This window comes from Aquarana catesbeiana, linkage group LG08, assembly GCF_042186555.1.
Source record: "Aquarana catesbeiana isolate 2022-GZ linkage group LG08, ASM4218655v1, whole genome shotgun sequence".
In the NCBI taxonomy this organism is placed as follows: Eukaryota; Metazoa; Chordata; class Amphibia; order Anura; family Ranidae; genus Aquarana; species Aquarana catesbeiana.
In genome coordinates, this window is record NC_133331.1 from 32,719,094 (window position 1) to 32,739,009 (window position 19,916).

The 19,916-nt window shown below is 43.5% G+C and overlaps 1 protein-coding gene across 4 annotated transcripts in view; it reads right to left on the reverse strand.

The window, feature by feature from the left end:
* Positions 1 to 19,916, reverse strand: part of DPYSL4 (dihydropyrimidinase like 4) — an 82,702-nt gene that overhangs the window by 48,151 nt on the left and 14,635 nt on the right. For all 4 annotated transcript variants that reach the window (XM_073595675.1, XM_073595676.1, XM_073595677.1 and 1 more), the window contains exons 2-5: positions 10,640 to 10,728; positions 8,297 to 8,481; positions 2,819 to 2,983; positions 2,123 to 2,184 (exon numbers count right to left, since the gene is read on the reverse strand). In XM_073595675.1, the coding sequence (XP_073451776.1) occupies positions 2,123 to 2,184; positions 2,819 to 2,983; positions 8,297 to 8,481; positions 10,640 to 10,728 (501 nt within the window). The remainder of the gene's footprint in view (positions 1 to 2,122; positions 2,185 to 2,818; positions 2,984 to 8,296; positions 8,482 to 10,639; positions 10,729 to 19,916) is intronic.

Below are 19,916 nucleotides of genomic sequence, written 5' to 3' on the forward strand. Positions count from 1 at the left end.
TGGGGCAAATTTAGTTTTATTATTCGGAGCACTCAGTAAAATTTGTTTATATTGTAATTCGGGTATTCGGATATATCTGAATCTCTGAATAACGAAACATATGAAACGAAACGAATCGCACATGTCTAGTATTTCAATAGTGAATGTATCTGGTTGTCTCTGGTTTTGAGCTCTAAAGGCTACATTCACACCTGAGCGAATTGTTTTCTGGCAGAAATATACGGGATTTTTGCCCCGATTTTAGTCACGATTTTGTACAGGTCAAAAGGTCACCAATGAAAAAAAGCAGAAAAACGCCTGTAATCTGCCAAAAAAGAAGCTCCTGTACTTTTTTGAGCGACGGGCGTTTTGCTTCAGACGACAGAACGCTCAGATGTGAACAGGGGCTATTTAAATGAATGGGATTTGTCTTGTTGGGCGTTTTTAGAGCTGAGAAAAACGCCCAAAAACGCCTAGATGTGAACGGAGCCTAATACAATGGGAGCTTTGGCTACCTAGAGCACAATTTAAATGGAGCAAGAACAACAAAAATGGACTTTATAGGCACCAATTGTAAAAAATACATAGAATTTTATTAAACATATAGTACAAAAATATACTTTAAAAACGTTGTCCTCTTCCATGGAGTCAACTCATTGACTTCTTTAACTGTTTATGGGTTCACCATCTGCACTCTTTTTGGTGGTTGATTTTACCCCTTAACAACCACTATCTATTTCTACATTTTAATACGCTCTATACCAGGCACGCCCCCACGTATACTCTGTATCACCGCATGCACGCTAGCTCTGGGAGTCTTCGATTTTGGTGACCTCCTGATACCCCCTGCAAACAATTTGAGACTTCCTATCCTTAAACTTTGTTTGTTTTTTGTTACTGACTGCTTGCAATTTCGTCTTTCTCCTGTAGAATATTTTATAAGCTCCTGAAGAAGCATTCAAATTACGAAACATGTAGAGCTTCTTTCTTTCATATTCTAAAATGACTGTAGGTTTTCATCTCTGCAATTGTTATGTATTTACTGTATTTAACATAAACTAGAGAGGTCTAGCTAGCTGTTTGCATTTTAATTGCAACATTTTTAAAGTATATTTTTGTACTATATGTTTAATAAAAATGTATGTTTTTTTTAATAATTGGTGCCTATAAAGTCCATTTTTGTTGTTGTTCTTGCTCCATTTAAATTGCCATTTAGGACTGGCACTGTCCTGTTACAAAATTCCCACAGTTCCATCCTGTGCTGGAGTTTAGTTAACTTGTTGATATATACCTAGAGCTCAAGAGGACTGAAATATGCACTCTTATGCTGATCATAGTTCAAATTGCTCTTGTTTGACAGCTTGTCTTGGGCTCAGTGGCAGCCCATCCATTTGGGGCACCCGGACGCCACCCCCTCTCTCCACGCCACCCCCTCTCTCCACACCTCCCCCTATATGACTAATGAATAGATTCATGCATAGCATGAATTTATCCACGGCCGCTGTTGCCACCCCCTATTCAGGCGTCCGGCCCCTTTCAGGACAACGGGCGCCTGAATTACTGCGGTGTGTTTTTTTGAAAAACTTACTAGAGGCTTCAAAATATGTGGGCTCGTGGCGCAGAGCATTGCACCATAAGCCCCCCAGGTGTTACAACAAGGAATGAATATTCGCTGCTGTAACACTGATCCTCAATCCGGCCAATCAGAAGCAGGTGTGAGACTCATTTTCTGATTGGCTGAAAAGAGAAGACTCATGATTGGCGATGAGAAGAAGGGAGGAAGGAAGAGGAAGGAAAGGAAGCCAGAGCCATCGTCCGTGGAGAGCAGGAGAACGGGAGAGCCGCCGCCGCCGAGAGCCCGGGAGAAGCGCTGCATAGATGGGGTAAGTGCACCAGACCCACCCACTGACTGACAGGGGAGGGGGGTGTTACTGTTTGCCTCTCCCCCCCCCCTCCAAAGAAAATTACCACCGGACGCCACTGCTTAGGCTAACACCCTTTTTGCTTTTTTATAAAAATATCTCTAAACTTACTGAGCATGACATAGCAGGTCACTATTTGAGCTTTGAAATGACAACAATAGCCTAATATAATGGATTTAGCTAGTCATTTTTTGATCTGCATATGTTTTATTTTATTTTACCTCGGCATCCGAACATTGGTATTTGTCTTTGTAGGCCATAAATAAAAGAAATGAATTCACACCTGAAAAATAAAAAAAGGAAAGAGATGGAGAAACATGGTAAGTCATTTTAGATTGGCTCTGGTTCCTCTGGGTGGGAAAAGTTAAATGGTTGTCAGTTGCATATGCTCCATGTCCACATTTGGCCTTGCTTCATCATTGTAAATTACTGATGAGTCTGCCATATCGGGTATATAGGTGGAAGACTGCTGGATTTATTCAGTAAGTGCAAAGTACCAGATCCAATATCAACTGATCACAATAGGAATGTACCTGCTTTGACAGAACTTCCCATACCTCTCATTAGCAAGAACAAAATGGAATCATACAACTATTTCAGATTTAAAAAATCCCCCCAAAAAAACTAAAATAGAAGTGTGAAATTTTTTTTTTTTTTTGGGTGGCCTCTAAGAATAGTATCACTGGGTATATAATTTAAAACAACGGTTGTACCATCATCCAAGACTTAATGAAATAGAGGTCCCCAACCAAAGGCTCACCAAGGGGAAGAAAGGAAGCAAATGGACTATCTTGGTATTAAGTCGGTACTAAGTACAAAGTAGATAGTCCATTTGCTTCCTTTCTTCCCCTTGGTGAGCCTTTTGTTGGGGACCAGGTTCCCAAACCTCTAAAATAGAAGTGTGGCTGTGATCTCACCCTTGTCCTTTACTAAAGCCTCCATCTCTTCTTTCAGGCTCTCATGCCAGTGTGTGATGTCCACATGTAATGAGTAATCACAGCAGACTTTCCCATCAGCCCAATCTCTCCATTGGTCATATGCGGCAGTCAGGCTCATTCCAGCCTCTGGAAAAACATGGTCAACTGAAAGAGAAAGCAAAGGGTCTGTGATTGAAAGAAAACTCAAAATGCTATTTTTACCGTAAATACCGCAATTCTGTGTACATAGTTTTCAAATGTACATTATACATGACACATAATGGTCAACTTGTGCTAGTGGAAGAAGTGGTCAGCAAAGGGCCTCTGTCTGAAAACCATTTTTTGGGTCTTTCCAGTGAATCAGAGACCTAAGTACAAACTGTTATTATTATGTATTTAGAGAAAACAAGTTCCCCCCCGGTACTGTGGGACTTTGAGGGCGAACTTTTGAAGACACAATGTTATAGAAACATAGAAAAATGTATATAGCTTTTATACATTACAGTGGCGGCCCATTCATACGGGGCGCCGCCCCCCTAATCTACATGCAGGGCGCCGGATGCATGGATTCTAATAGATTTTTTTTTTTTTTTTGACTCACATGATTAGAGCCAGAGACTCTAATAGGCTTCAAAAAAGGGTGGACTCAGTTGGCAGAGCATTGCGCCCGAAGCCCACCCAGTTGTGTGACAATCGTAAATGAATATTGTCACACTGATTCTGCCTCCCGGCCAATCAGGAGGCGGGTTCTGAGACCCGTTTCCCAATTGGCCGAAAGGAGAAGCCACCCTATTGGCTGAGGGAGGAGGAGGGAGGAGACGCACAGGGAGGACACAGCCGCCCAGATAGCAAGAAATTGTGCTGCAAGTTTGAAAATTACTTGCTAAGCTATTGCTAGAGTTGCTAGGCTTGCAGCAAGTCTGCATTGCATCACTCAAGATCAACTTTCTTTGCAAAGATTCTGCAAATCTGTTGTAAGTTCTGGTTCAGTTATGTTATGTAAAAGTCATCCCACCACAGGGGGTCACTGTGGCTGAATTTTCATGCTGATGACTTGCAGAGCTCTTGCTGTAGACTCCCCACTGCAACTTTGCTCTTGCTAGAGTCTTGCCACAGAATTTGCTATACACTGGAGAAGTGTCAACTAGAACTTGTGCTTCAAGTGCTCTGCAAGTGTACAACCTGCCAGTGAAAATGTGCAGCAAGTTAATAAACGTTATTTTATTCTTGATTGCACGTTATTCTTGCTATCTGGGTGTGATGCTGAGGAGGAGACGCAAGGGAAGCTGGCCGCCCGTTGCCCGGAGGGAAGCGCTGCCTGGGGTAAGTGTTGTTCCCTGTGCACTGTTTGTCACCCCCCCCCAAAACAAAAAATATACCACGGCCACCACTGATTATACACGACACATAATCTTTGACTCGAGCAAGTGGAAGAAGTGGTTAGCAAAGGACCCCTGTCTAAGAACCATTTTTTGGGTATTCCCAGTGAATCAGAGACCTAAGTACAAACAGTTATTAATAACTAATCATAGGTCTTTATATAGTTCCCGCTGCTGTCAATCACATTCAATGTCGCGGGAGCCGGGGAGCGGGCCAAGTCCTGCTGTCTGTGTCAATGGACGCAGCAGCAGGACCTGGGAGCGCGCCCGCATGGGTGCCCTGAGGGAGAGCGCTTCTCTGAGGGGGACTCGAGAACTGGAGGAGCCAGGAGTGCCGCTGGGGGACCCCAGAAGAGGAGGATCGGGGCCACTCTGTGCAAAACCAACTGCACAGAGGAGGTAAGAATGACATGTTTGTTTTAACCACTTGCCGACCGTGGCACGAACATTTACGTTGATGGAATGGCACGGACAGGCAAATGGGCGCACAGGTACGTCCCTTTAAATTTGCTGCCGTGTGGTCGTGCGCGAGACCCTGCCGCACGCTCCGTGAGTGTGATCGCGGGACCCGTGGACTCAATGTCCACGGGGATACCCGCGATCGTCTCACGGAGAGGAAGAACGGGGAAATGCTGATGTAAACAAGCATTTCCCCATTCTTCCTAGTGACAGGACACTGATCACAGCTCCCTGTGTCGTGTCACACACAGCCCTTCCTCCCCACAGTTAGAATCACTCCCTAGGAAACACTTAACCCCCGCAGCTCCCCGTCCTGGTTAACCCCTTTACTGCCAGTCACATTTACACAGTAATCAATGCATTTTTAATCGCACTGATCACTGTATAAATGTGAATGGTCCCAAAATAGCGTCAAAAGTGTCGGATCTGTCTGCCATAATGCCGCCGCCATTAGTAGTAAAAAAAAAAAATTATTAATAAAAATGCCATAAAACTATCCCCTATTTTGTAGATGCTATAACATTTGCACAAACCAATCAATAAGCGCTCATTGCGATTTTTTTACAAAAATATGTAGAAGAATACGTATCGGCCTAAACTGAGGGAAAAAATGTTTTTTTTATATATTTTTTGGGGGGTATATATTATAGCAAAAAGTAAAAAATAATGCGTTTTTTTTTTTTTTTTCAAAATTGACGCTCTTTTGTTGTTTATAGTGCAAAAAAAAAAAACGCAGAGGTGATCAAATACCACCAAAAGAAAGCTCTATTTGTGGTGAAAAAAGGACATCAATTTTGTTTGGGAGCCACATCGCAAGACCGCTCAATTGTCAGTTAAAGCGACGCAGTGCCGAATTGCAAAAAGTGCTCTGGTATTTGGACAGCCAAATGGTCCGGGGCTTAAGTGGTTAAAAAAAAAAACAAGGTTTAGTTACCCTTTAAGGTAAAAAACCTTGAGACTTTACAACTCCTTTAAGATACTTGTAGATACACAGACATGTAACCATTATAATTCATTATCACACTAATTCAGTCATACTATAAATGCCTACTGCACTCTAAGGCCCCTTTCAGACGATCGGACCGTTCAGGTCCGCCTGTCAGTTTTGATGGCGGACCTGAAGGGGCGCTCCATGTTAGCCTATGGATCGACGGATGTCAGTGGAGACATGTCCGCTGACATCCGACCCGGTCCGATCCGCAAAAAGCAGACGGATGGCCCTACGTCCAGGTGAGGACATGCTGTCCGTTTTCATCCGATCCCTCCATAGGCGGCAGCGGCGCCTGACAAGCCCCTCCCCGCTCAGTGAGCAGAGAGGGACCTGTCATCCGCTGGCTCAGCGGAGATCAACGGAGAGATCTCCCGCTTAGCCGGCGGACCGAGGCGGGCTCCGTGGAAGCGGAGTCCGCCTTGTGTGAAAGGGGCCTAATAAACATTTGACTCTACCAATCAGAAAAGGTTGCAGCCCATGTAATGCTGAGCAATAACTAAAAAAAAAACCCTTGCTTGGCCCTTCTAGCTACCAGCACACCAACCATACAGTTGGCATAGTTTTTTTTTCCTTTTACCTTCACCCGGTGATCCTGACATAAACACACTTCTTGTCCTAGGGTAACAACACTCACTCACTGTTCTTTATGTATTGGATAACAGCATGGTTTCCCTTGTGTTGTAGGTGGTCCAAAAAAAGTGCATAAAAAAATTAAAAAATACCCGCTGTTCCTGCCAGAAATTCAGTGACTTCAAAATTTCCTGTGCTGTACTTATCTGCTCTATCACTTATCAGCCCTGCCTAATGACTTCTGTGGAATACAGAAGACCTTCCCTTCTCATCATTGCTATAACATAGGAGTTGGTGTTTGGTAGTTAACAGAAGTGAACAGGATAGAGTTGATTACTGATTTGGCAGATAAGTGCAGCACACATATAGATGACAGAAAAGTATGAGCTCACTGGATTTCGAGCAGTATCAACAGGTATTTGTTTGTACTTACTGAACAGATATAACAAAACTATTTAAATGATTAGTTTAAGAGACCAAAAGAAAGCAAATAAGAGAAGATCAACCTTAGAGTTTATATACACTTTAGGCAAGGGGTGTCCAACCTGTGTCCCAAGACAGCTATGAATGCAACCCAACACAAAATTGTAAACTTACTTAAAAATGTAAAATTTTGGGGGAATTTTTTTTTGTAAAAATGCATTTACACTTAGCAAACACATGCAGCCAAAGAAAAATGTGATAGTCCCAATATCAACGGCTCAACTATCAACTTGTCCCGCCACGCCAAGGTCCTAGGTGTAATCCTGGACTCCGAACTAACCTTTCGGCCCCATATCCTATTGCTATTCAAGAGTTGCCGCCTCAACCTCCGCAACATCTCGAAGATACACCCCTTCCTAACCAATGTCACCACAAAGCGTCTAATCCCCTCCCTGGTCATCTCTCGCCTCGATTACTGCAACTCCCTCTTCATTAGCTTACCTTTAAATAGGCTATCCCCACTTCAGTCCATCATGAACGCTGCTGCCAGGCTCATCCACCTCACAAACCGCTCAGCGTCTGCTATACCCCTCTGCCAATCCCTTCATTGGCTGCCACTCTACCAACAAATTAAATTCAAGATACTAACAATAACTTACAAAGCCATCCACAACCTGGCCCCAGCTACATCACTAACCTAGTCTCAAAAAACCAACCTAATCGTTCTCTTCGCTCCTCCCAAGACCTCCTGCTCTCTAACTCCCCTGTCACCTCATCCCATGCTCGCCTTCAGGACTTTTCCAGAGCCTCTCCCATCCTCTGGAATGCTCTACCCCAATTTGTCCGACTTTCTCCTACTTTGTCCACTTTCAGACGATCCCTGAAAACTCGTCCCTTCAGAGAAGCCTATCTGGCCCCCACGTAACAACTGTACATTTACTTTCTCCATCAGCACATCCCCGCAGTTATTATCTCTTGTATCTCTTGACCTTCCCTCTTAGATTGTAAGCTCTAAGGAGCAGCACCCTCTGATTCCTACTGTATTAAAGTGTATTGAATTTGTACTGTCTACCCTCAAGTTGTAAAGCGCTGCGTAAACTGTTTGTGCTATATAAGTCCTGTATAATAATAATAATAGTATCACTTTACTTGACTTTTATACGTTTTATCTTCCCACGAAAAATCTCCCATTCTTCACAATCACGCCTTATTCACGTCTTCAGTTTTCGGCAGCACCTATATTTTTGAGCAACTATTTTCAAGAATGAAGCACATGGAGGGCAAAATTAGAATCAAAATATCTGATGAGCACCCTGAGAACTCATTGAGACTTGCTACTACGTCCATTGAATTAGATATTGATGCGTTAATTTATTAAAAACAATGTCCAATATCGCAATAGTTTTAGTTGCCCTCTTTTACTTTTATAATAAAAATTATTACAAAAATATGAAGTTTTGTTACTCAGATAGGTACATTATCTATATAAGTGATTGTTAACTTTCGATCTGCCTGACTTTTTCAGCTCATCAGCTATCCTTGTTAGTGTATTTCACGTGCAGCCCAAGACAATCCCTCTTCTTCCAATGTGGTCCAGGAAGGCCAAAAGGTTGGACACCCCTGCTTTAGGATAAAGTCCCACATTGGTTTACTCACTAATCATTGTAGTGCCTCCAGCTAGTGCGGCTTTAGTTCCCTGGAAGAAGTCATCTGCGCCTATCATTCCCATCACAGGCATCTGTAGTCTCGTGTGGACATCTATTCCTCCAGGTATGACCAACAAGCCATGGGCATCAACGGTCTTAACACCACCAGGAACAATCAGGTTTTCCCCAATTTGTCTAGAACAATACAATGAAGGAGATAAGACAATGTTTTCGGGTTTTTGTAAGACCAACACATCATACCACATGCACCCCATGGCTAATATTATTCAGATAGCATTTCATAGGGCAAATAATGCCACCAGTTTACCCCCAAATAAAGTTTTAAATAATCTATGGAAAATGTGATTATGGGGGGGCTCTCCCTTATGAGCAAGGAGCTCAGCCTACAATGGGTGGAGGCTATAATATCCAAAGTGCACAGGGCTCAGCTGTTGATTTTCCTTCAAAAAACAAGCAAACAAGCAACAAGACAGGAATAAAGAGATGCAGTCAACTTATCTGTGCAGGGCAAAGTCACAGTGAATCTGCAAACTCCCCCCCCCCCCCCCAACCCACTTACTTATACTCACCTGGCCAGCACTCCCTAATAACATCTTCCTCCATTGCAGCTAGCGACAATATCTGTTACTACCAAGTATGGGTATTCAGTTTTCTGAAAAAATGCAAAGCATCCTCTGATTGAATGTGGTGGAGAGGTGGGGTGGTAACATTGTGCTCTTCACTTCATTCAGAGAACGCTTTGCATTCATTCAAAAAGTTTAACTATGTATCAAATATCCATATCTAGAATTATTTAAGCACTGTTGTTCAATTTAACATGTCATTTTCTTCTTGCTGCAGTGTTCTGTATATGACTAGTAATACCACAAGTGCACCTTTGTTGGAAGGCAACATGATTTAATATCATATTTCTGGCGTTTCTTTCTGGTTGATACAACCAAGCATTTGCTTTCCTGGGGGCGGTCTGGAATGTCTTTGAAGAGATCAGGCCTCCATCAAGGCTGAACAGCTCTTGGCTCCGGACCGTCTGTTGCTATAACGCAAATTTGAAAGGGACCATAGCTGAAAATATGATTGATGAATGTCCTGCTACAGAAGACCAAAAGATCAAAGGCATTGAAGATTGACCAGGATACATAGACATGGGCAATGCTGCCCCTAGAGACCAATACAGCAGGACGGACAGTAATATAATATATTGAGGAGGACTGCCCCGTAAATATGTGATTCGTCAAATGTCTAGATGGGATGGCAATGGGGTTGGGTCTGGATGGTGTATGACTGAAGTATAATGGACTGAACAAGTTAAAGAGCTATCTCTTTTGCCATCTGAGCCCAGCTGACGAAACAAAACCTTGAGGAAAGCATTGTGATAAGTATCTTTGATATTCTTGTATTATATGTTCTGGTGTTATATGCTTTGTATTATCTTTCTTTAGTATTTTCATGTTAGCGGTTTCCTATTTTCTTGGAAAATAAAAAAGACTGTGTTTTATTAAATTGGATGTAAACCCAATGTCATCCTTTCTAAACTACTGCCATAGGGGTTATCTATAAGGATATACATGCCTCCTGTATCTTTACCTGTCAAATGTCTCCCCTCTGTCTGTTATGAGACCCGAAAAACTGCATATTCTGTGGGTGGGTCTGGAGCTCGGTGGGTGGAGTCATGATGTCAGTAGACTCCCTGCCCACCTCTACACTCCCCTTGTCAATATGCATTTTCTCCTGTGTATTTCTTACACTGAACTTCTGCTATGATCTCTAACATCCAATGAAAAGACAGGAAAGTAACCACATGACTTCAGCATGCCAAATCATGCTGAGGTGTGGAACAGCCAATCCTTGCAGAGCTGCTGAAGAAAGGAGTGGGGGTGGGAATTAAAAAATAACGCACGTCTTAGGTTAGTGCACGAGATATGTAAATCACCTGTCACTCACAGCAAGGGGCAGGATTTGACAAAGTTTTTCTCTGTTTGTCAAGTTTTATCTCGCTAAACAATAAAAGAGGATTGCTCAGAGCTGGATTAAGTCTTTGTGGCAAGACTGGGCTCAAATGGTAGGAAATCTTATACTCTACATTATGACATAAAAAAAAAAAAAATTCGGGTTTACATCCACTTTAAGTCGTGTGCTTGGTTTCATAGTTAACCTTGTATTATAGCGATATCAACAGTAACATTTGATCAGAGTTTTAATAGACTAGCTATCTAGGGGAATAGAATAATATTTATTTGCACCAATTACTTCAACCTTCATAGGTACACATCTCACAAAATGTATTGTTTACTAGAATCATACAATAAATTGTAATTTATTGCCTCTCACTTACTTTATTAAGCCATCTTCAATGTATATGTCTGCACAGAATGACTGATCATCGTTCACAATTTTCCCTCCTTTGATAAGAAGTCTGTCACTCTGGAATAGAAAAGATTAGATATATGGAGTATACTGCACAATGTCAAGTGTAAGCCATGAACTGGTGATGGAGGACAAGTGACTAGGTGAATGCTGAATAGTATCAAACAAAACGCTGGAGTTAATCCAATTTGGTAATTGCATCTAATAAATAAAAACCGCTCTGCTGTGAAACTTGCTGACAGAACTAAGCAGCAAGGAAAATAAAGTGCAACCCTTTATTGGCTATCCTAAATGTTAATGACCTATGTTGATGCTTCTATGATTCCAGAAGGCTAAAGTAGGAGATTTTGTTTACTGAGGCATTTACTGTGGCCACATTTCCAATATTTGAGCATCTCTTGCTATAACCTTTGCAGAGGTTACATATATAAATATTTAGAGATGTTCTACCATGTTGGACAATTTTTGCAGCCAACTGTGAAGGTCTCTTCTTCTCAGAACATGAACTTTCACCAACAGTGTCCCACAACAGGCAAACTGGTGCAAAAGACTGTGCTAGATCTCCATGGTGTGTAATTCAAGTCTCACACTGCCCTTTGCTCTTGCTGACAGGTCTGTCCTTGCATCGTCACCCTTGGTGGGGTCTGGTAATGACTAGACACAATGGGGTTGATTTACTAGAACTGGAGCACTCAGAATTAGGTACAGCTGTGCATGGTAGCCAATCACCTTCTAACTTCAGCTTGTTTAAGCTTTGACAATAAAACCTAGAAGTTTCTATGCAGAGCTGGACCAGATTTTGCACGATCAAGTTTTAGTAAATTTCCCCCAATATGTTAGTCTTAGATAAAAAGAAAGGCGAGTCCAGTGTTCAGAGAAATGTGATGTCCAAAATATGGTTCATGGACCTTTAGGCTACTTTCACACTGAATGCCTTTTTTAGGCGTCTAATGCCGCGTACACACGGTCGGACTTTCCGGCATACTTGGTCCGGCGGACCAGAGTGTGCCGGACAATCCGCCCGTGTGTGGGCGGCGGCGGACTTTTCCGGCGGACTTCTTCCCAAAAGCCCGCCGGACCTAGATTTGAAACAAGTTTTAAATCTTTCCGTAGGACTCAGTTTCGGGCGGAAAGTCCGCTCGTGTGTGTGCTGGTCCGACGGAAAGCCCGCTCGTGTGTAGGCTGGTCCGACGGACCAGATACGACGCGAGGGCAGGGTATTGCATCTCGCGCTCTCTGCAATAGGAAAAACAAATTTTCCTATTGCGGTGAGCGCGGTGCATGCCAGGCCCTTAGGTCTGGTATGGATTATAAAGGGAACCCCCTACGCCAAAAAAACGGCGTGGGGTCCCCCCTAAAATCCATACCAGACCCCGATCCGAGCACGCAGCCTGGCCGGTCAGGAAAGGGGGTGGGGACGAGCGAGCGCCCCCCCCCCTCCTGAACCGTACCAGGCCGCATGCCCTCAACATGGGGGGTGGGTGCTTTGGGGGAGGGGGGCGCCCTGCGGGGCCCCCCCACCCCAAAGCACCTTGTCCCCATGTTGATGAGGACAAGGGCCTCTTTCCGACAACCCTGGCCGTTGGTTGTCGGGGTCTGCGGGCGGGGGCTTATCGGAATCTGGGAGCCCCCTTTAATAAGGGGGCCCCCAGATCCCGGCCCCCCACCCTATGTGAATGAGTATGGGGTACATGGTACCCCTACCCATTCACCTAGGGAAAAAGTGTAAGTAATAAAACACACTACACAGGTTTTTAAAATATTTTATTAAACAGCTCCGGGGGGGGGGATCTTCCTCCGGCTTCGGGGGTCTTCTTCCGGCTTCGGGGGTCCCTCCGCTTCATCTTCTCCCGGCGTCCGGTTGGTTCTTCTCCGCTCTCTTCTCCCGGTGTTCCTGTTCTTCGGCCGGCTCCTCTGCTGTCTTCAAGTAGCTCTCTTGCCAGCAGAGGTCCGGACTTCTGGGCTTCTGGGCTTCTGGGCTTCTCTTCCCCAGATGTTGACACGACGCTCTCTCCTGCTGGACTGCTCTCCGAGGGCTGCGTTGTGACTTATATAGGTGGAGACCCCGCCCCCTTTTGATGTCACAGTCCCTGGGCATGCTGGGACTGTGACGTTTTAGGGGGCGTGGTCACTGGGTGATGTTGACCACGCCCCCTAAAACGTCACAGTCCCAGCATGCCCAGGGACTGTGACATCAAAAGGGGGCGGGGTCTCCACCTATATAAGTCACAACGCAGCCCTCGGAGAGCAGTCCAGCAGGAGAGAGCGTCGTGTCAACATCTGGGGAAGAGAAGCCCAGAAGCCCAGAAGCCCAGAAGTCCGGACCTCTGCTGGCAAGAGAGCTACTTGAAGACAGCAGAGGAGCCGGCCGAAGAACAGGAACACCGGGAGAAGAGAGCGGAGAAGAACCAACCGGACGCCGGGAGAAGATGAAGCGGAGGGACCCCCGAAGCCGGAAGAAGACCCCCGAAGCCGGAGGAAGATCCCCCCCCCGGAGCTGTTTAATAAAATATTTTAAAAACCTGTGTAGTGTGTTTTATTACTTACACTTTTTCCCTAGGTGAATGGGTAGGGGTACCATGTACCCCATACTCATTCACATAGGGTGGGGGGCCGGGATCTGGGGGCCCCCTTATTAAAGGGGGCTCCCAGATTCCGATAAGCCCCCGCCCGCAGACCCCGACAACCAACGGCCAGGGTTGTCGGGAAGAGGCCCTTGTCCTCATCAACATGGGGACAAGGTGCTTTGGGGTGGGGGGGCCCCGCAGGGCGCCCCCCTCCCCCAAAGCACCCACCCCCCATGTTGAGGGCATGCGGCCTGGTACGGTTCAGGAGGGGGGGGGGCGCTCGCTCGTCCCCACCCCCTTTCCTGACCGGCCAGGCTGCGTGCTCGGATCGGGGTCTGGTATGGATTTTAGGGGGGACCCCACGCCGTTTTTTCGGCGTAGGGGGTTCCCTTTATAATCCATACCAGACCTAAGGGCCTGGTATGCCCCGCGACGGGGCTCGCAAGGTGTCAATCTCGCCGATAAAAACGGCAAGATTGACATCCTTTTCTAGTCCCGTCGCACCTGAGTCACGTTCAAAATGAACGGACTTGTCCGTGTGTGGGCAAGTCCGTTCATTCTGAAAGTCCGCCGGAACTCCGGCGAAAGTCCGTCGGAAAGACGGGCGGACTTAGCCCGCCGGAAAGTCCGGGTGTGTGTGGGCAAGTCCGTCCGTTTTAAAGTCCGGCGCACCTGGCGGACAAAGTCCGTCGGAAAGTGTGCCGGACCAAGTAGGATAGAAAGTCCGATCGTGTGTACGCGGCATTAGCGCTAAAAATAGCGCCTGTAAAGTGCCTGAAAACCACCTCCCATGCCACCCCAGTGGGAAAGCCCGAGTTCTTTCACACTGGTGTATTGCGCTTGCGGGATGGGAAAAAAAGTCCTGCAAGCAGCATCTTTGGGGTGGTTTGGGAGTGCTCTATACAGCGCTCCTAAACAGCCCTCTGCCCATTGGAATGAATGGGCAGCTCTTCTGAAGCACCACAACACAGGCACTTTTAACCCTTTCTTCGGCCGCTAGCTGGGGTTAAAAGCGTCCCACTAGCGGCCAAAAAGCGCAGCTAAAGCCACTGTAAACTAGCAGCGCTTTACCGCTAACGCCTGGCACTTTTAGTGTGAAAGTAGCCTTACTAAAAATTAGGAACATGTACATCAAGCCAATGTGTTTCAGGGGAAAAGACTCTCCCTTCTTCAGGGCTGTCTATTTGGTGGGAACATTCCCATGAGTGGTTATGTTGGATCAAGGCTTCGGAAAGGCAGGATGCCTGCTTTAGTTTGCTGCCTATACAACTAAAGCTTTAGTTGTATAGGCAGCAAACTAAAGCTGGCATCCTGCCATTTAGAAACCTTGATCCAACATTACCACTCATGGTAATTGTTCCAACCAAATACACACAGCAACAGCCCTGAAGAAGGTGTTGGGTTGATGTACATGTTGCTAATTTTTTATAAAGGTCCATGAACCATATTTTAGAAGGTCACACAGAAAAGGCAGCAGCCCAATCCCCAAGACGGCATATCACCATCATCCAACATTGGGCACTATCCACCGGAAGGCATCCCTTCCTTTTTGCTAAAACGAATACCCACTCAGAACCTATGACCAATCTAGTCAGTCAAGTGCGGTCTCCAACACAAGCTAGATACTCAGATACTTCCCAATATGTTAGTGGACTTCTGATAACCACACATATAGACAGGTCTGATGGTGAGGTTATTTCAATGGAATCCGTAATTTGGGTATATAAATATCTGCTCAGCAAGGTCTATGACAGCCTATGGCAGCCTTTCTAACACAGAGGAACCCTATGAGATAACTTTTAGGCTTCAGTGAAGCCTTGCTAATAAGGATTACTTCTACTGCTCATGGGGAATTAATATGAAATAATTTGTAAGTATAAAGAAAATTTAAAAAATAGGAATGTTTAGAGTAGTTGACACCAAGGGCTGCTCTATATGACAAAATTATTCAGTAATAATAATGAAATGAAAGAAATAATGCTAATGGGCAGAAGAAAAGTCTGTAAAATGTTAGTCCTCCCCCACCCATTTACACTAGCAGTCCCTTTACAATGTTGATCAGTGAGGGTTCCGCTACATTGGTGGTCTGAAAAGAAGCTTCCCCTTAGATTGGTGGTCTGTGGTGGAAAGACCAGCTTATATTGGTGGTGGTCACTGGGAAGAATGACTGATGGCTAAAAAACTCATTGGTGTCAGTGATAATTTATCCAAAAATTACTAATTGGTCAAGGAACCCCTAGCAATTTCTGGAGGTACCTTAGAGTTCCATGGAACCCTGGTTGAGAAAGGTTTCTCTATGATCTTCCACAATGTGCTTCAAGAGAAGGATTCCCCTTCCAACCTTGTAATATCCGTAGAGCTAAAGTGCAAAAAGCTATTCTCAGCTAGTAAATTCCAACTTCAGCCAAAATGTTATATTTTGGATACAGTGGAGAAGTATTAGCCTCCCTCAGGACTTTTTTGTTGTGTCCATATCCATAGGGAGTAATGGGAAATCTTCCAATCAGAAACAAAAACATAAACACATTTTTAAAAGAATAGGGTCAGAACTTCTGTTTCAATTGATGTCTGTGCCTTCCTTTCCTGGTGACAATAGGCCAATCACATGGCAGCAATTCAATGCATTTAGGCATCTAGACGTGGTGAAGAGGACTTGCTGAAGTTCAAGCCAATCATCAAATTGGGGAAGAAAGGGGATTTAAAGTGGGTGTAAACCTCCATGGGGAACTTGTACCTATAGGTAGGCCTAGAATAAGACTTACCTATAGGTACTGGAAATATCTCCTAAACGTGCGCCATTTAGGAGAAATTTACTGTGTTGTGCGCCGATGATTAATTTTATTAGATAATTTGCAAAGTCACATACAAAAAGCCCATAATCTGGATTACCTAGATCCCATATGTCAAGACATTAATAGAGAAAGACAATCCTTTCAGATCAATATAAATATGTCTTACCACCTATTCAAGAAAAGCAAATGTACTTAGGTAGCTATGACTTCACTTGGGCAAGAATCTGCCTAAAAACACAACAAACCAAAGACTAAAAAGAAAAAGAAAAAGAGTAAGACAAAACGACAAAAGAAGAAAAAAAGAGAGAAACAAAAAAAGGGGGGAAAAATTTTTGCAAACAAATCTGTCCATTTCTCTAACAGTCCATCTATCCAGCATTAATCTATTTGTTTACAATCACAAGCTGGAGGAAAAAAAGCTGAAGAAACATGAATGTCACAAAAGTGAAATCTGTTTTGTTCACTCCGGTTAAGTGTAAACCCCGGTACACCACTTGTACCTACAAATGTGCAAAAAAGGGTTGGACAGGTATTATCCCTGTGCTTACAGATAATAATGGAATCCATACATATTTAAAGATCTTCGCCGGAGATCAGGGGGCGACCTGCGAACAGGACTTGTTTGCTAGCCAGCATTAGTTAAACTCATCTCCATTTGACACATAGTGTTCCACATACAGGCGCCCTCTTGTGCAAGCTCTGAATACATTTCCTTTAACCTGGTCGTTGTGTGTTCACTGTGGCCGCATGGTGGCTCCTTCTCTTGGTGGTCCTTCCTCCAGTGGTGACCTTCCTGGGGGCTTTGAGGTGTCTCTCGTATTCATTGGTTGATTCGTATATCCTCTGATGAAGCCACAAGGCGAAACATGTCGGGATATCATACGAATATCTAATCTTTGTTCAACTGGAACCCTTCACACATAACCACCATAATGAGATGTCCAATAAAACTGAAAGACTTGTTATGTTCGGTTTTTAATCATGTTTACAATAAATCTATATATTTTTATATATGGATGGTTTCCATTATTATCTGTAAGCACCGTGATAATCCCCCTCCAACCCTTTTTGCACATCTGACTTCTTGGGATTAGGTGTTTGATACCAGGTGTCTACCTAAGTTGGATATAACTATACAAACAATACTTGTAACTACAGGTAAGCCTATAATAAGGCTTACCTGTAGGTACTGTAAATATCTCCTGAACCTGCATGGTTTAGGATATGTTTACCATATACACTTGCGCCGACGTCATCAGCGCATGTGCACTAAAGAAACAGGCCACTCGTGCCGTTTCTTCAGCAGCCGTACTGTGACTGGCAGCTCCTGAGTGACATCATCGTGGCTCTGGCCAATCACAGCGCCGGAGTCCGCGAACCCGGAAACAACTCCAGGGCCCATGTCACCAGTCACAGGGGTATGTGGTGCCGCTGCAAACAGCTTTGATCTAAGGTAAGCATTTAATAATGCGCTAGTATGCAATGCATACTAGCTCATTATGCCTTTGTCTTACAGGGTTTGTTTTTTTTGTTTTATTTTCTGGTTTACAACCACTTTAAGGAGAAGATCTGTTCATGGATTCCCTGCTGATCGTAATGGAGGCTAACAGTTTGAATGGACCATAAGTCATAAGAAGACTCTGTACAGTTTTGGAGCAGAAATGAAATTTCACATTCTCCAGCAACTTCGGGGAAATCAAATGTAGACCAAATGTAAATCTACCATTAAAGCTACAAAATAAAAAATGTAGAATCATTGATTTTTCTGTTACATATATTACAGCTTCACATATAATGAAAATAAATATCAATTCTACACAGCCGAAGGTACAAACAAGGGAAATAATAAAGGATCACAAGAGGCAGTGAACATTTGTTTTTCAGTGTTGAAATGAGGAATTGTGGGAAGTTGGATGTCCACAATTCCAGGAGGTGATGGGAAAATACATTTGCAGATAATGCCATTCATGACGCTTTGGGCTATGAATAACTCACTGCCGGTAATGGTAAGACTCAATCAATAGAAGCTTTCTCTAGAAGGCTCTACGGAAGCCTGATACACCAGGCCATAACAGGAGCTGTACAAATATATTCATTAAAGGTTTGTTCCCACCAGATACTTTGTCAGGCATTTTGCTACATTTTCCCACACAGACACAATGCATGAACAAGAGAAAATCCATTGTTTTCAGCAGAGCTTGTTGCCACCTGAGATTAAAGCCCCGTACACACGATCGGACTTTCTGACAACAAAACCGTGGAATTTTGTCCGAAGGGCTTGTCTTGCATACACACAGTCACACAAATGTTGGCCAACAATTACGAACGCAGTGACGTACTAGACATACTATGTGGTTTTTCAGCTCTTTAGCGCCACCCTTTGGGCTCCTTCTGCTAATTTCGTGTTAGTAGAAGTTTGATGAGTGTTGATTCGCGCTTTTCTTTTTGCGTTTTTCATTTAGCGCTTTTCATTTCATGCTTTCCAGTTAGTTTCTGAACGGCTGTTCGTCAACCAGACATGTTGTGGAATCGGAGGAGATAACGTGTTATTTATTATTGGCCTTGGAGTTATTGCTTTGACATTATTTTTTTGGTTGAATAATGATTTGGTATATTTTCTATACTTTTGGATGCATAGAATGCACTTTTTGGTTGTATTGGCAGATAGCATGTCTAATTTTTTTTTTTTTTAATGCACAATAAAAAAATAGTGTAGAATAATACTTGGCTATGTGTTTTACTTCAAATGACAGTTTGGGAGTAGGCAGTTACATTTTAAAAAAATACAATGTAAAATTAACAAGGGACAACAACATAGTTGTATCTTTGATCTTAAAAACTACAGGATAATGGTGTTGTGGTAACTTGCACAAATAAAAAAAACAAAAAACATAATAATATTATTCTTGATATCACTTTAAAAAAAGCCTTTGAAAATTCATTTGCAATAACTCCATCAGTATCACCAGCAAAGCAGCTTCAATATTATCCTGTTAAAGAAGAAGAGAATTGTGCACTGCATTTGGAGATTTTATAATTTTCCACGTCACGAATGTTCATTCTCCATTACGAACGCTAGTTTACAAGACCGACCGCTTCTGCTTCTGAGCATGCGTGTTTGTACTTTGGACTTTTGTCCAACGGACTTGTGTACACACGATCGGAAAATCCGACAGCACACATTTGTTGGCGGAAAGTCTGATAACAATTGTCCGATGGAGCGTACACACGGTCGGATTTTCCACCACCGGCCTGACATCCAACATTTCCCGTTGGAAAATCCGATCGTGTGTATGGTGCTTAACAGTATACTAAAATAGAAAATCCTGTGTGAGGCACTTTTGGTGCTTTAGGTTACAACTTTCCATTCAAGTCAACTGAAGGGGGTCCTTCGAAATTGCAATGCAACTCATCTAAAAACGCAGGGTAATGCACATTAATGTGTGCGTTTTCAGATGCATGGGGGAGCAATAAATATTCAAATAACGAGGATTTGCTTAAGAAGGGTCATACAATTCTATTTAATATTCAACATGACTAATTATATTTTATCTCCTGTTCCACTTTTCATGCGTGTCCTTATACCCATCCCCCCAATGCTGTAGCTTTACATTAACCATGTCCACACCATTTCCTGCTGTGTACATCAAATGCATGGAATGCAATGTAATAAACATGAAATATTCTTATAATGGTATTCTGAAAATTCTAAATAATATTGTCTTTCCAGAGATTGTGATCTGTACATACTATGTAACCTTAGATGTGACTTGTAACAACACAAAGTGACAAGATGATAGATCTGCTTCAAGGTGTTCATATTTTATCTCAATCCTTTGCGGTATTATTTTTATATATATTTGAGGCTGATAACAAATAAATATAC